This window comes from Eptatretus burgeri, chromosome 1 (genome assembly GCF_056783735.1).
Source record: "Eptatretus burgeri isolate ZD-2024b chromosome 1, Ebu_testis_v1, whole genome shotgun sequence".
NCBI classification, from domain to species: Eukaryota; Metazoa; Chordata; class Myxini; order Myxiniformes; family Myxinidae; genus Eptatretus; species Eptatretus burgeri.
The window spans coordinates 106,835,153-106,853,123 of NC_140961.1; the positions used below are offsets into that span (position 1 = coordinate 106,835,153).

At 39.7% G+C, this 17,971-nt stretch overlaps 1 protein-coding gene across 10 annotated transcripts in view; it reads right to left on the reverse strand.

The window, feature by feature from the left end:
• Positions 1-7,923: 7,923 nt before the first annotated feature.
• Positions 7,924-17,971, reverse strand: part of LOC147035135 (nucleoside diphosphate kinase 6, mitochondrial-like) — a 49,229-nt gene continuing 39,181 nt past the window's right edge. For 7 of the 10 annotated variants that reach the window (XM_085894084.1, XM_085894094.1, XM_085894069.1 and 4 more), the window contains one exon: positions 7,924-8,860. Coding sequence is in view for 3 of the 10 variants with exons in the window: in XM_085894046.1 (XP_085750172.1) it covers positions 11,775-11,851 (77 nt within the window). In the remaining 7 variants the exon portion in view is untranslated. The other 3 variants (XM_085894075.1, XM_085894112.1, XM_085894046.1) reach the window with 3 other exon arrangements.

A 17,971-nucleotide genomic window follows, 5' to 3' on the forward strand; every position in this document is an offset into this window, starting at 1 on the left:
TATTTCATTCAAATACAAGAGATTTCATTTCAAAATATTTTATAGTTCATTCATACATCAGATATTTCATATACCAGACTTTTCATTCAAATACAAGATATTTCATATCGAAGATCTTTCATACTTACATGCAAATACAGGATATTTAATGTCCCATTCATGTACAAGATATTTCATGTTTCAATCATATACCAGATATTTCATATGCAAGATATTTCATATCCAAGATATTTCACATTTCATTCAAATGCACGATATTTAATATACAGCAGATATCTCATACTATATTCATATACCAGAAATTTCAAACACCAGATATTTAATATTTAATTCAAATAAAAGATATTTCATATCCGATTCATAAACCAGAAATTTCCTTTTCAAGATATTTCATATTTTAATCAAATACAAGATATTTTTATTTAATTAAAATGCACGATATTTCATATGCACCAGATATATCATAGTATATTCATATGCCAGATATTTCATATTTCATTCAAATACAAGAGATTTAATTTACAAAAATTTTTATAGTTCATTCATACATCAGATATTTCATATACCAGACTTTTCATTCAAATACAAGATATTTCATATTGAAGATCTTTCATACTTACATGCAAATACAGGATATTTAATGTCCCATTCATATACAAGATATTTCATGTTTCAATCATATACCAGATATTTCATGCGCAAGATATTTCATATTTCATTCAAATACAAGATATTTCATATGCAAGATATTCCACATTTCATATACACCTGATATTTCATATACCAGACATTTCAAACACCTGATATTTCATATTTCATTCAAATACAAGATATTTCATTTCCCATTCATAAACCAGATATTTCCTATTCAAGATATTTCATATTTTAATTAAATACAAGATATTTCACATTTCATATTCACCCGATATTTCATTGTATATTCATATGCCAGTTATTTCATATTTCATTCATATACCAGATATTTCATATTTCATTCAAATACAAGACATTTCATATACCAGACATTTAATTCAAATACAAGATATTTCATATTTCATTCAAATACAAGACATTTCATATACCAGACATTTAATTCAAATACAAGATATTTCATTCAAATGCACGATATTTCATATACACCTGATATTTCATATTATATTCATATACCAGACATTTCAAACACCTGGTATTTCATATTTCATTCAAATACAAGATATTTCATATCCAATTCATAAACCAGATATTTCCTATTCAAGATATTTCATATTTTAATTGAATACAAGATATTTCACATTTCATTAAAATGCACGATATTTCATCTTCACCCTATATTTCATTGTATATTCATATTTCATTCATATACCAGATATTTCATATTTCATTCAAATACAAGACATTTCATATACCAGACATTTAATTCAAATACAAGATATTTCATTCAAATACAAGATATTCCATATTTCATTCAAATAAAACATATTTCATGTACAATATATTTTATAGTTCATTCATATCCCAGATATTTCATACACCAGACATTATATTCAGATACAAGATATTTCATTCAAATACAAGATATTTCAAATTTCATTCATATTCCAGATATTTAATATCCAAGCGATTTCATGCACCAGATATTTCATATACCAGATATTTTATATACAAGATATTTCATATGCAAGATATTTCATATACCAGATATTTCATATTTCATTCAAATACAACATATTGCAGAGACAAGATAGTGCATATTTCATTCATATATCTGCTATTTCATATTCAAGACATTTCATTCAAATGCAAGATATTTCATGTTAAAGATATTTCATTCATATTGTGGTATTTCCTGCGATTAGGCCGGGTCTTTTCGTAGGTCTTTTGCTCTCTCACCGCAGGCAGGTCAATGGCCTTTCTGTCTTTTACTGTCTCCTCTCTGGCCTCACCCTCCCCCCCTGCTCTGTCTGAGATATGCCCCTCCCTCCCCCCCACCCCATATTTTCGCAGAGCTCTCAAGTTCTACCAGAAACCCCCTTCTCGTAAAATTACCAAAATCAAGAATCACTGCTCACCTTCACTCTTCATTCCTCTTTTTTTCCCCGCTTTTGGAACAAACTCCCACACTCTCTTCAATCCCACTCTTCCCTCCAGGTCTTCAAAATAGCTGTTCACCATCATCTCTTATCTTCCCCTATACAAAACCACGAACTTTTCTACCTCCACTAATCCACCCCAAACCCACCTCATTCAAATTCTCTGCTTTCCTTCCTGAAAGTCCCTGTCGTGTAAGAACCTGAAAGTACCTGTAGTGTCCATCTTGTTTACCCTGTGTACCCGGCCCCATACCTCTCACTTCCACAGATCTCCTCATGGTTGTTCCACACTGCTTTTTCCTTCCCTCTCCCAACCCCTTATCTCCTGCTCCCCTTGTTGTACGTTCTGTGTGTTAGCTCTCATACAAGCCTTGACGTTGTATGTATGTATGCATGTATGCATATTATGTACACACAGTACCAGTCAAAAGTTTGGACAAATGTACTCATTCAAGGGGTTTTCTTTATTATCTTGCCAAAACGAAGTTTTTGTAAGATATGTTAGTCAGCTTGTATGTTTTTTTTTTTTGTTGTTTTTTTTTCATCTGTAATCACGTATAAAAAATTCTGCAGAGCACAGTTATCATTGGAAATTTTTGTAACTTCGCATATCAGAGGCCTATAGAGGTCCCTTTCTGCGCATAAAATTTTGAAGGTCAAGGTCAAAGGTCAAGGTCACTTTGTCGCAAATCAAGGGAGTCGACGAAACCCTTTTTTTTTTAGTAATTTTGACCGGATCGTCTTCAAACTTCATGGGAATATAGTTCATGGTCTGACGCTCAGCTGATTAACTTTTGGTGGCGATTGGCCTTGACCTTCATGGATAGCGCCTAAGGTCAAACATATTTGACCCCAAGGTCAAATTTTCAAGTTTTAGGAACCATATCGTGTAGTACCTCAAATTGAACACCTCGATGAGTGCTTTCTAGATATGTCAAGCTTCAGACATTATGACATCATTTGGTGATGTTATGAGGCAAACATATTTTTCATGGTTACTCTGTAGAACGATTCTCATCGGAATCTCTCGTAGGCAGATATTCCTCAAGGAGTCGCTCCTGGTGGATAGCAGCTCTGTTCACCTCAGTGTGACCTTAAAGAAGTCACACGTGGTCACCTTTTGGCAAGATACGGGTCACCCTGCGGGTGACATTGGTTTATTTTTACTATTTTCTACATTGTAGAATAAGAGTGAAGACATCAAAACTATGAAATAACACATATGGAATTATGTAGTAACCCAAAAAAGTGTAAAACAAATCAAAATATAATTAAGATTTTATATTATTCAAAGTAGCCAACCTTTGCCTTGACAACAGCTTTGCACACTCTTGGCATTCTCTCAATCAACTTCATGAGTTAGTCAAACGGAATGTTGTTGTTGTTTTTTTTTGGGGGGGGGGGATTTTCTATTACCTTTTCTAAAATTCTTACTGGTAATGTTTACTCTGTGGTTGAAGATGTGCTTTTGTTACATCAATGCCAAGCAGTATTACATGTTTGCTGAATTTTTAATGTCCTGCATTTTTCTTACTTCCAATTTGCTTACAACAGGTACAGTACAATAATCTGCTTGAAATTTTACTTGAAACAAGATGTACGTTTTCTGTGAATTTAATTTGTTTTAATCATTCATCTCGGGGGGGGGGGGAGGGGTGGTTGGAGGAGTTTTGAGGTGGTGCCAAAGGAAGGGTCCACCCCTGGTGCCGAATACTCTTGACACGCCACTGCATATACCAGATATTTCATGTATAAGATATTCCATTCACATACAATATATTGTTACGAATCTGGAAACCATTCGCCTTCACACATACAGTTGACCCAAAGTTTAGTTATTTTGTTAAGTACATGTGTATAGTTAGAACCTCTCCCCTATATGACAGATGTTTTTTTTTTAGACAGGCTGAGCAGACACATTTTGGGCTCTTTCTTCAAAACCATTCACATCCTACTATATTAAATAAGGCAATTTTCTGTACTGAAAATCATAACCCTCCCCCCCCCCACTCTACTCCAGGCTGCTCCCAAAAGGATATGTATAATGGGAATTTCATGTGTGTCCTGCGAGTTTCTTTCTAGTTAGTCTTCTGCATTAAATCCCCCTCCACTCCTTCAGCACCATTACACACGTGTTCGAGGCCACGGACATAGTCGAGGGTGAGATCACCTCAGGGCCAACCCCGCCCCATCCAGATGGAATGTTTGCCTCGTCCAATGAGGGGAGGACACCGATTGTCTGATGCCCCCCGACCAATCCGGAGGTGAGTTACCTCAGAGCGGATCCCTCGACCCATGCAGGGAAGGGATTAGAAGGGTGGCGAGCTGTCTTAGTGGGGTCTTTTTGGTCTGCAGTCTCTTGGTCTGGTCCTTTTCGGGGTTCCTTGGTGGGTGGTGGTCGTGTTGGTGCTCATGGTGGTGGTGGTCGTGGCGGAGGTGTTTCGTGGTGCTCGTGTCGTCGATAGTCATCCGTGGCAGCCAGGATGGTGGGCTCGTTGGATTCTGAGGTTAGTGGTTTCGAGTCCCACCGTGGTGGTTTGCGTTGGAGCACTCAACTTGGGGTTCCCGGACCCCGAGCTCCACAAGTGCGAGCCAGCAAAACCACACGAGGCGGCCAGGTACCCGGACAGACTCTAACCCTCAGCTCGCCTTCCATCCCAAGCTGAAGGGCCGAATAAAGACCCATGAGGTCCATTTCTTTTTGAATGTGTCTGATAAGTAGAAATCGTTTAAGTGATTCCCTTGTGCATTTGCCTGCATTCACATTTGTGGTTAAGTCTGCTCTGTGTTTCCCTCCCTATTACCATGTGAATAAATAACTGTTAAATGTTCGAGTTTGTTGTCTTTGTTTTCTTCCATTTATCCAGTATGGTTCAGGCTTGAGAATTAGGGAGGTCGATTGTGCCGTAAGTTGTTATTTGGATCGGCACGGCTTTGGTAATTCCCACTCGGTTACGCCGGATCCAAGTCGGTAACAGCGACTCGGTTTGGACAAAGCCGGCCGAGGGTGTGGCTTCCCCAGTAGCAAGACCACGTGGCTAATTAGGTAAATTGGAATCAGACAAAAAGACCCTAACCTCGCGGTCGAAATATTGGCGTCCACGGTCCATTAAGCGACCCATCGACTTCGGAGTTATCCAGAGTGACGACCTTCAATTCCGGTGTTCGGTGGGAGACGGCCCAACTGCTCCATCTAGCGGTGGTCCTCGCCACCGAACCCGGCACCACAACAATATTTCATATACCAGATATTCCATATACAAGATTTTTCATTCATTTACCAGATATTCCATATACAAGATATTTCATTCACATTCCAGATGTTTCCTGTACAAGATGGTTCATATTTCATTCATATACCAGATATGTCATGAGTAAGATAGTTAATATTTCATTCGTATACAAGATGTTTTAGCAACCAGACATTTCACCAACAAGGGATTTCATTTTGTGGACAGGATTTCACATACAACATATTTCATTTTATATACGTACAACATATTTCATAAACATGATGATTAATTTCATATCCAAGATTTGACATACAAACGAGAACGGCAATCAGGAGAGCGCATACCTCTGCCAGGCTGAACAGTTTATGTTTTGTAACCCACTGATAGGCTGGATCTGCATCCAAACCTTAACCAAAATCGAATTGGCTTATTCTTGTCACCTATCCAACTCATCTACCAAGTTTTGTCATAACCTGTCCACAACTTTTTGAGATATCGTGCTATAGCCTATATTGTTTTTGGCAGTATCTCTCAATGGTGAATAATCACTTAAAATGATAGTATCTAGATCTGAATCTGCACCATATTCTAAATAAATCGTCCTTGTCACACACCCAACATGTCCACCAAATTCTGTTGAAGCCATCCATAAATTTTTGAGATACCTGCTCACAGACAGAAAAACAGGGGTGAAAACATAATCTTTGTCCACCTTTTGGTGGTTGAGGTACATATTTCATTTAATATAATATACCAGTCTCAATAAAACCGAGATGGTTTTTTTTAGACAGGCTGAGCAGACACATTTTGGCCTCTTTCTTCAAAACCATTCACATCCTACTATATTAAATAAGGCAATTTTCTGTACTGAAAATCATAACCCCCCCCCCCCCCACTCCCTCTACTCCAGGCTGCTCCCAAAAGGAGTGGGTGTTTCGAGTCGATAGAAAAAATATATCAAGCAGTGTAATTTGCATTTATGAGTTTTAGTTTCATAAACTTTTTAAAAAGGGTGGTCTTTTCTTTTTCATTTAGACTATCACTAAAAATGGCAGAAAAATCTTATCTCGCAAGAAAGACTTTCTCAACAACATTTTATAAAGGAGCATCAAAATCCAAACTAGCTGGAAGCTAAAATAAATCAGAGAATCACTTGACTGCAAACATTCGACACATAGTCCCTTTGATTTTGTGCACTGGACAGCAACTTACAATCAATGCTTCAATCTTCTTTTTGTCTTGTTTCTGTGCTGAGACAAAGCAATACAAAAAGCCACAAGTGAAATGTAACATAAAATAGAGCCAAAAACACGAGGAAAAACAAAAATGCAGAAATTAGAAATGATGGAATATCTTGCAGAAATGTTCCTCGGATAATCAAAAATGACCTCCCAAAATATGAAGGCCACTTGTAAGAATTATTCTGATATTCTTGAGGCTAATTAACACCTTGAAATACGAATAAATTATCTTCAATTCGTTTTACAATCACCATCAAAGGATTAATGGAAAGGGGTTATCGGTAGTATTGAGAGAGTAATACTATTGTCCAGCAATCTTCGTTGTTATTATACGAAAATACAGCAATACAGAATGATCTCAAAGCATTTTAACTTCCTCCTCATGGAAAAGGCGCAACTGTTCACATTGGCAGGGCTATGTATCCAGCACAAAGATTGTTTTTAATGTTCATTACAGAATTTGGCATTGTTGGCATGATTGAACAATTACACTAAAACCTTCATCTTCTTCTGCCGAAACAAAAGGACTGCTGTATGTCTGTCCCTTCCTGTCTGTGTCTTTTTGTTTCAAATCTCCTTTCACCTTTTGCCAATCGTCACCAAACTTCGTTGGCATTCCACTTACAGCATCTATATTTACTTAAAACTCGTACATGTATTCCGTTTGGGCCAATTGAAAGTAGAGTTTTCTCAAAGCGTTCGCCATGCCGGATGATGTCATCCGGCTCCAAAGCGCTATGCCGGTTCAAGTGGGTGATGCTTTTCAAACATGGGATAGTTGTTATTCTCTCCATGTCTTCAGTTCATCACGTGCTTGTTGCCATTATTCTATGGCCTTCCTGTCCTATTGAATACCATACCATCACCCATCCATGATGGGTATATCCGCCAGTTTATGAAATAGAAACGGGATATAATGCTCTTAGGATTGTTAAGCATGAGGTTAAGTTGTTCAATGAGGGAAAGTTTAACTTTATTTTTCCTTTTAAAGCAAGATACCAAGTTACATTCCAAGTTATTTGTGAGTATTCCACCATCCTCTTCACCTTCCACATATTCAAATTTTACACTACGTTTGTAATCACTGTGTTCAGATGAATTTCTATCAAACACGTTGTTTCTTAAGGAAAGGCAAGATGGATCAAAATGTTCTTCCACCTTTTATCAGGCAGTGTTATCAATTGTTGGTCAGTTTCTAACATTGGCCAAGATACTGTCCCACACTTGTATTGATCTCCCACTGTACTTCTCTTAATGGTGCATTTTCATCTGCCTGACTACATCACATGTGCAAATAAAACAAATTGTGCTTTGGTAAATAAATAAATAAATATACATATATAAAAACATCAAATGTGAAAAAAAAAACTTTTATTGCAATTTTCAGTAAATTTCCAGAAAGGAAGTAAAAATGATAATTTCTTGTATTTGGAGTATTAAAGAAAGTACTACAGTACATTTCAACCTTCCGTAATAACCCCCAACACTATTGCACACCCTGAGGATAAATTATATAAATTTTCAAAACAGTAAACTGTGATACCACCTTATTGACAATATACATAAAAATGCCATGTCATACATGAAATGATAGCAGGAAGATGCTGCCATCTGGAGGCAACTTCAAAACCTGAGGAGTACTCTAGACTTAACATCCACAAGTTTAAAGGCTACTTTCCCTTCATCCTCACCAATACTATTGGATTAAACCTGATTGTATCCAGATAAAGCAGAATTTTACAACTTGTGGGAGTATGGCTTCCTTTCATAACATTCAATTTTTTTCAACTCTGAACATTAATTCGGCTCAGGAATAATCATGAAGTTACTGGTCACAAACATATGTTCAAATGACAGGTTATTAAAATTCCACACAATTGGAATGAACATGATGCAATGAAACCTGAGCAAATGATACTTCACACACACATTTGAATATTGTAAAATGGGGACACCTAATCAGTGGAGTATAGGTTGGCAAGGCTTGACTTGATTACGTCAGCCATTGCCAATCAAAGTTCATCAATATCGAGAGGCATCACAGAATGACAGGACAACTGCTGGAGTGTTTTGCTGGCACAAATTCTGTGCAATGCAGGCCGCAACCATAAGAAGTTAGTCATATTTTGAGAAGGGCAATTATTAGGTCGACAGTTCACTGAGAATTCCACGGATGATATATTTCAAGTGTAGCCAGTGTTTGTGTTCAGAATGTTTGCATTATTTCTCAACCATGATTCTTTGTCAAACTCGGGAAAGAAGAAGGAAATTTCACGGCAGGCAGATATTTCTGAGTCTGAAAAACAGGACACACACAAGGCTTGACCAACTCATCTTTACATCGTGTTTTAACACGAGATATCAAGGTGCAAGGAGGTCATAGACGATTTTTAAAAACTCAATCGAATGGAGACTGCAGAGGAAAAAAACCCCAATATATTTAATGATTCAGAAGTTCCTTTTATTGTCCAACAAAGACAAAAATATTTCACCGAAAAAGCTGGAGTAACTATGGTGAAATGAAAACGACATATAACCAGGAAGTAAGTAAATGCACATGTTATTATGTGACATTCATTGCTCAATGTAGTGAATGAAACAAAGGGATGGCAGAATGACCGAGACCATAGAGGTATGCACACTCGCCTCTAAGCTATCGTGCCTGGGTTAGAATCTCAGCTCAGCGATTAACTGTCATCCCGGTGTTTCACAGGCACAGTGATTCATCAATGTGTGTGCCATCCCTCCAAGGGACGTTAAACTGGGCATTCCATCTGCTGGCATTTGTTAGTGGATGTTAAAGTTCCCACGGTTTCCTTTGCGAAAAGTTGATGAGCTATCACCGGCATCCTGAAGAAATTCAAAGTTTCTGCCCTACCATACAAGTACACTGCATTTTTACATTCAATCACCATGCTCTTCCATTACCCGAGATCCTGCGTACAAAAAAAGCACTCCATGCCAAAACCCTTTTAAAGGGCAGCGAAATATAGCATGACCTCAATCTCATGCTTTTATGCCATCAGTTTCCTCCTCTGCACTCCAAATAGACTGCCGTCCAATGAACCTGCAGACACATGGCTGTTGCTTGACGACTCGGTGCAGATATAAATGCACAGGATGCTGTTTTACATAACTGATCAACTCTTCTCAAATGGCAGGGTGGTCCAGGTGGGTATTGAGACTATGGCGCAAGCATTTAGGTTGCACCATCAATGTTGGGAAATCTTAGAGAAGAATACATCATCATATAAAGTGAAATCAAAATAAAATCTTGACAACTTGATGAGCCAATTTCAGTGCACTCCAGGATGATGGCTTTCCTCAACATATTAGTACATTCTTTTCAGTTCCCTCAAATTCAAAAACATTATACTGCAGTGAATTTTCTAATTGGGTAACATGCAAATAGCTATTCGATCATATGTTTGTAATTTGTTTAAGTGATGCAATAATGGCTGTGCAGAAAAGTTGCATTTACAATTAATGAATCAACTTTTTGGTGCCCATCTTAAAGACTTCACTAAGATCCAAAATTTACATTCAATTTAAGGGAGAGTTGTGGATATAAAATTAGAGTATATGAGGAAACGCAAAATGTATTTTTCCTCAGGCTGACATTTAACTTGCAGCCATTACCCGATGGTCGGCCCAATTATTATTGCACGATGTAAAGCCCTATTATTCATTTTTTTTAAGCATGCAGTTGTATATCCATTTGTTTTCAGCAACACAGTGATTCTTATCGTTTCAATGCATCACTCCTATCTTTTCTATTGACTCACACAGCACCTGCCCAAGAGCCAGAACACAGCGATGCCAGGTGCATGCGTCAAAGAACACGTCATTGATGACAGAACAAATAGAAAGGAAATTAAATTTTGCATGGCTTACAAGGCTAAACAAGCATTAATTAAAAAACACCTATATTTAAAATAACAATACAAAGTCCAAAGATTGTACAGAAATTTGCTTTTGGAGTTTCTAATTGACTTCACCATTCGAGGAAAGAAAAGCATGCCACCCAATAGCAAAGCAGGCAAATCCGATAAGGTAAATCCGAGTGGATCACTAAAACGGACCATAACTGAAACAAAGCAATAAAGTTTGAGTTCAATGGAAAATACAAATTTCCATGCAATATGACAGTGTGACACAGCAGGAGTGAATGCTTTGGAAATAATAGACATAAATTGCCATCAAATCTGAAATACCAGGTGCGGTTTAACATGGTGAAAATGGTCCCGAGCCAACTATCGGAAAATAAGGGATGCCAGTTTAACTTCCCATGAGAGAAAAATCAGTCTGATTTTTGTTCTTGTTTTAATTAAGAGTGATTGGCTTTTCTACAGAAAATTGGAAGTTAACACCGTGAGACGAGTATAGAAAAGAAGCACCATGGAAGGCAATTAACCCTTTGAACCCTGAGCTCCTTGGACTTTCGGCTCCCCCATCCTGTGCTCCCTGGATAAAAATCCGGCCGCTCGGGTATACGGTGGTTCCAATAGCTGCCGGAAAACCGGCCGCCAGGGTTCAAAGTGTTAACTGCCATTTTGGAGGACTTGGAGAGGAGTGGGATTGACTTGAGATGAGAATGATAACAAAGAAGATAAATTTGAGAAAGAACCAACATCGGTGGAATAATGGTTGGAGCATCACCCTGAATCTGAGAGATTGAGGATCCAAATTCCAGCCGAGTCAAACATAAGACTTTAAAATGGTATGTGCTGCTTCCTTTCTTGATGCTCAGCATTGAAAAGGATAGAGCATGGACAAACAACCATCAGTTGGTAATAATAGCACAGACTTTGTTCGGCCTAATAGCCTCCTCCGGCATCAAAGATACAAGGTAACTGCATCAAGGTTGTTTAATATAAATATAATATAATATAATATAATATAATATATAATGAGTTGTAAAGGAACTACAAAATAATGACCATCCAGAATTAGAATCATGACCATCTGTTTATAAAATCCCTGGCAGCAGTTAACAATGAATATACAACATGAAAACTTTAGAAAAACAGAACAGACAAATTTGAGGAATTATAATAAAACGAGAATGGCACTCGGTAGAGCACATACCTCCACCAGGTTAAATCGTTTACATTTTGTATACCACTGACAGGCCAGATCTGGATCCGGACCTTAACCAAAATCGAATCGGCTTGTTCTCATCAGCGACACAACTCATCCAGCAGGTTTTGTCATAACTCGTCCACAACTTTTTGAAATATTGTGCTCCATATCGTTTTTGGCCCCATCTCACAATTATGAAGAATCGCTGTAAAAATAAAAATAAAAATACTCATATCCAAATCCGGATGTTCAAGAAAAACGAATCAATTTGTCCTAGTCACACACGCAACCTGTCCACCAAGTCTCGGTCAAGTCCGTCCAAAAACTTTTTGAGTTTTTGGACGGGGTCCTCCCGCTATACGTTGTTTTACATATACGTCCATAAGTTACTTAAGAACATTTTCATCATACGTCCAAAATGACCAACAACTCCCCACACCAACGTCCATTGAACGGAAGACCAGTTACCAGGCGTCCCATCCCACAATACTTTGCATACCAGCTTCCCAGCATTCCACCCAACAATGCACTGCTTCCACTCCCTCTCAGATTCTATCTCGCACTGTGCATTGTTGAACTTGACGCCGCCACATATTTATATCTTTGCGTACCATGGTAATTGTTGAACAATGAGTGGTAAATGAAGTGGTAACGCAAAGGGTGAACCTGCATGTAAGCAGCAACACTGTAATGCGACTCTGGATTTCAAATTAGACACAGTGAAGCAAAATAAGAATGGTAAATGACTGACAGACAACTGTTCAAACAATTTTAAAGAACGCCAATGTGAGCCGTGCAGAAGGCAAAGCATGACATGCGGAGTGCAAGACATGCCACTTGGGTAACGTGGCCCAAGCTGTAGGCACAGCTGAAGTGGCGTGACAGCCGAAGTGGCCGTGGTGATCGCGGGAGCTCTTTGTGAGGTCTTGTGTGGACACTGTAGTTGGTCGCGGCACGAGTGTCTGGGGTCGCGGCACGAGTGTCTGGGGTCGCGGCACGAGTGTCTGGGGTCGCGGCACGAGTGTCTGGGGTCGCGGCACGAGTGTCTGGGGTCGTGGCACGAGCGTCTGGGGTCGCGGCACGAGCGTCTGGGGTCGCGGCACGAGTGTCTGGGGTCGTGGCATGCATGCGTGTGCTGGCACAAAAGCTGGAGCCTAGGTCCATAGGGGAAAGCACGTGCCCCATTGAGAAGGATAATTTTGAGGGTGAAGGACTGATGCAGGCAGCTAAACAGACAATTAGAGATGAGAGATTTTTAAGGTGTAAGACCGCTAAATTTTCATCTAATAACATAAAGCACAGTGTGTACATGTTCACCTTCATAAGGATGATTTGAGTAGGGTTTTAAAGGCCAATCTTTTTACATGACTTTGTGTTCATTACGGTCTATTTTTGAGGATAAAAAGGATAAAAAAGGAAATCGAAAAACATTTTTAGGAAATAATAATTACATCTCTTCAATTGGAATTGTAGAAGGTGAGTTGCAAACAGAGCCTCAAGGGCGGTGTAAATAATAATTTTATTTTTTTTAAACAACAAATACAAGGCGCAAGGGGATGAAATTCACTGTACATGATGTGGAGCATACGCAAAGTAAAACGAGTGTTAATTTACGACCATAGAATGTCTAATAAATAAAAAAGATAGATGCACACCTGATGCGAGGCCGAGGCTTCAGACTTTGGCACGTTCATGAGACTGCACCGTCGAAACGAAATGTCCCAGAAGATAAAGAAAACAGGTTTAAAATTAGGCTTCTTGCTCCAAAACATATCTTCCACAAGGGATGGGATATATTAGGCAGCAAGTGAACAGTGAGTTCTTGAAGTTGATGTGTTGAATACAGGAGAAATGGGCAGGAGTAAAGACCTGAGTGACTTTGACAAGGGCCAAATTGTTATAGCCAGACGACTGGGTCAGAGCATCTCTGAAACGGCAAGGCTTGTGGGGTGCTCCCGGTCAGCAGTGGTGAGTACCTACCGACAGTGGCCCGAGGAGGGACAAACCACAAACCGGTGAGAGGGTGCTGGGCGCCCAAGGCTCATCGATGCGCGAGGGCAACGAAGGCTATCCCATCTGGTCCGAACCGACAGAAGGTCTACTGTGGCACAAGTCACAGAAAATTTTAATCGTGGTCACGGGAGGAATGTGTTCCAATCCACAGTGCATCACACCCTCCTGCGTATGGGGCTGTGTAGCCGCAGACCAGTCAGAGTGCCCATGATGACCCCTGTCCACCATCGAAAGCACCTACAATGGGCACGCGAGCATTGGAACAGGACCTTGGACCAGTGGAAGAATGTCGCCTGGTCTGATGAGTCCCGTTTTCTTTTAGATCACGTGATTGGCCGTGTACGTGTACGCCGTTTACCTGGGGAAGTGATGACATCAGGATGCACTGTGGGAAGACGACAAGCTGGTGGAGGGAGTGTGATGCCATGGGCAATCCTCTGCTGGGAGACCCTGGGTCCAGTCATTCATGCGGACATCAATTTTACACGCGTCACCTACCTAAACATCGTTGCAGACCAGGTACACCGCTTCATAGCAATGGTATTCCCTGATGGCAGTGGCCTCTTTCAGCAGGAAAATGCGCCCTGCCACGCTGCACACGTTGTTCGGGAATGGTTTGAGGAACACGATGAAGTGTTCACGGTGTTGCCCTGGCCTCCATATTCCCAAGATCTCAATCCGATTGAGCATCTGTGGGATGTGCTGGACCAACATATCCGATCCATGGTGGCTCCACCTCGCAACTTACAGGGCTTGAAGGATCTGCTGCTAATGTTTTGGTGCCAGATACGACAGGACACCTTCAGGGGTCTTGTGGAGGACATGCCTCGGCAGGTCGGCAATGTTTTGGTGGCACACAAAGGACCAACAGCATATTAGGCAGGTGGTCATAATAAACACCCCCATTTTTCCAGTTTTTACTGAAATTTAAGCAGTTTAATGTTTCAATGTACTCTGAAATTAAAGCATAGAACAAATAAACAATTGCAGATAAAAAAGAAATCATGGAATCATTTTGTTGAACAAAATTTAATCTAAATTTTTGACTCATCAAAGTAGCCACCTTTTGCAGATACAACAGCCGAACATACTCGTGGCATTCTTTCTACAATAGAAATCAAATATTTTTCAGAAAGTTCTTCCCAACACTGTTGCAGAAGTTCCCACAAATGTGATGCACTTGAAGGTTGCTTTGCTTTCACCCTTCTGTCCAGTTCATCCCAAACCAGCTTAATGGGGTTTAAGTCTGGAAACTGTGTTTGCCATTCCATGATTTGAAGCCTACCATCTTGTTCTTTTCTTCTGAGGCCTTAGTTATTTTATAACTTGGTTTACATAGTTCTTCAGCAAAAATGTAGGGTTGGCAGGTCGAAATATAAATATAATTTCAATTTTTAGAAATTACATATTTTTATGATTTGTTTTCGGATGTTCCATGGAAAAGACAAGGGTAGGTGGGGGGAAAATAAATATAAATCCCGGACCAGGAGGATCCAAGAAGACATTGAAGGTGGAAGACCATTCAAATGCAGGATGCCCATGTTCACTGTATCATCTGATATGAAAAACAATAAAGAAGGATTAAAAGTTGTTTTTACAATATAGTCTGGCATGTTTTTCTTCTAGAAACCTGTTGGATCATCAAACAAATGGAAACAATGCTGAGAAAATTACTGTCCAAGTCGTAGATGTGTGCATGCACACAGTGCATAGTGCTGGATATGATTAAAAAAAGGTGTCTATTAGGAGTCAACATGCTCAAAATGGTCAGTCAGAGCCATAACCAGCTCTTACTTTTCGGCGGGCATCTGATCGGACAGTCTCCTCATCCCCATGAGCACATCAAAGGCTGATTTCTGGTCCGTTGAAGGCTGAATATCAGCATCTCGCAGGGAAACTTTGACGGACTTGGCACGGAAATCTTTCAATACGAACAGCGGTGTACAACTTTCGACGTAAACAAAATCGGCACGATCGAGAGGAGCCTGCCAATCATACCTGCTGCTGCATAGAATTGATGCAATTGTTCGGCCAGAATATTCGTCATCAAGATGTTGCGTGATTAAATCACAAATACAGTTACTCGAATTTATACCGCTGACATACTTCTTAACAATCACTTTCGCCCCAGAAACCACAGTCAATCTGAACCACGCTGGCCACTGCTCAGACGCCATGACAGAAGACTACTGGTACTGCGCAGTTTGGTTAAAGGGGATTTGGAATTTTGGTGCACGCGCAAAATTATATTTTGAAAATAAATGCCGACGTTTACATTTTGGGTTTTGAAACTTTTGTGCCTTTGGCAGAAAATTTATAAATATAAAAGGCTAAAAATGTGTTTTATATTTATATTTCATTTTCGGCAAATATACCGTCGGCGGATCTGTAAACCAAGTAATAAAATAACTAAGGCCTAATGTAGTTCTGACATAGCCTGGAGGTATGTTTTGGGTCATTATCTTGCTGTAGGATGAACCCTCTGACCAACTAGGCATAGACCAGAGGGTATTGCATGGTGCTGCAAAATGCTGTGGTAGCCCTATTGGTTCAGGTTGCCAGTCACTCTGTGCAAGTTTCCGACTCTGGATCAAGAAAAAGAGTCCCAGATCATCATGCTTCCTCCTCCATGCTTGACAGTTGGTGTCACACACTGAGGAACCATCCTTTCGCCCACTCAACAGCACACAAAAACCCTGCGTGATGAAACGAAGACTTCAAATTTAGATTCACTGGTCCATAAGACCTTCTTCCAGTTTTCAGTAATCCACTGGCAGTTCTTCATGGCCCAGGCAAGCCTCTTTTTCTTATTTTGCCATCTTAGCAATGGCTTTCTTAATGCCACTCGACGTGTCAAACCTGCAGCTCGAAGTCTTCTCTTCACAGTTGAAACTGAGACTTCCTTACTTTGACCAGTGTTACGCTGTGCTTGAAGCTGCTATCCTGTGAGCCACCTATCATGCAAGCTGATGACTCTCAGAAACTTGTCTTCTGATTGTGTAGTGGCTTTGCCTCTACCAGACCTCTTCCTCTCAGAGTTTCCTCCAGTTTCCAAGTACATTTTGATGGTGTAGGATACTGTACTCACTGACATGTTGGCTTCTTTGTAATTTCTCTAAAGGAAAGACCTACACTTTTAAGGGTTATAATGGTCTGTCTGTCTTCCTTTGTTAATTGTCTTTTTCTCACCATTATGATAACAACATACTACTTCCTGCAGTGAAATATTGTCCAAATAATGCTTCAGAGGGTGTAGCAACACAGTCTGTTCTAACACTGCTTTTATACAGACAGAGGGTTTGTAACTAATCAGCAAAAGTTGGGACAACTGTAGAAATTGTTTGCATCAACTTTGAAGCCTTAATTTACTTCCATTGCTGCAGAACAGCTGCAGTTACTAACCCATTACTTGTTCCCTGAAAATGGCATTTTTTAACAACTCTGAAATTTACATTCTTTTTCATTTTTTGGTCACCTAAATTTTTTTTTTTACCTCTGGCAGTTTGCCACTTAGCTTTCTACCATTTCAGGTTATTCACTGGACTTGAAATGCTTAAATTTCAGTAAAAACTGAAAAATGTGGGTGCTCCAAAACTTTAGACCAGTAGTGTGTATATATATATATATATATATATATATATATATATATATATATATATACAGTCAAAGCTCGTTACTATGCCACCTCGCTTCTATGCCACTCTCGCTATTATACCACTTTTGCTCGGTCCCGACAAAATTCAATACAAAATAAATTTACTATGCCACCCCCTACTCTCGCTACCATGCCACTACTGTGTGACTGTTAAAAGGCACGAGTCGTGAAAAAGTCTGTATTGCGCAGTGCTCGATTAACACACTCACGTCCAAAGGCGAAGCGACAAACTACAGTCCAGCTGCGCACAACATAACTCAATACGTACGCGCATAGTCAGACTGTGTCAAAACATGCGATTCTTCTCCCCAATGCCAGCCACAACAAGCCAATCACAACACGCACAACGAGACACAAAAAAGCGCGAGCACACACACAGACACGCAGGCACACGTACAACAGTGACATCATTTTTTTTTCAAATTCAGCCCATAATGTCAGCTCAGAAACGCAAGCGAACCGACTTTACGCTGAAGGAGAAGAAGGAGATCATCGATGCCGCGAAGAAGGAGCCGAATCAGTCCAAGTTGGCCAGGGAGATTAGCAAGAAATGGGGTGTCGAAGTTAAGAGAACCACCGTGAAGGGCATTCTCAGCAAGAACGATGCAATCGAGGCTGCAATCAAAGCTGGATTTCCATCGAAGCGCATGAAGTTGA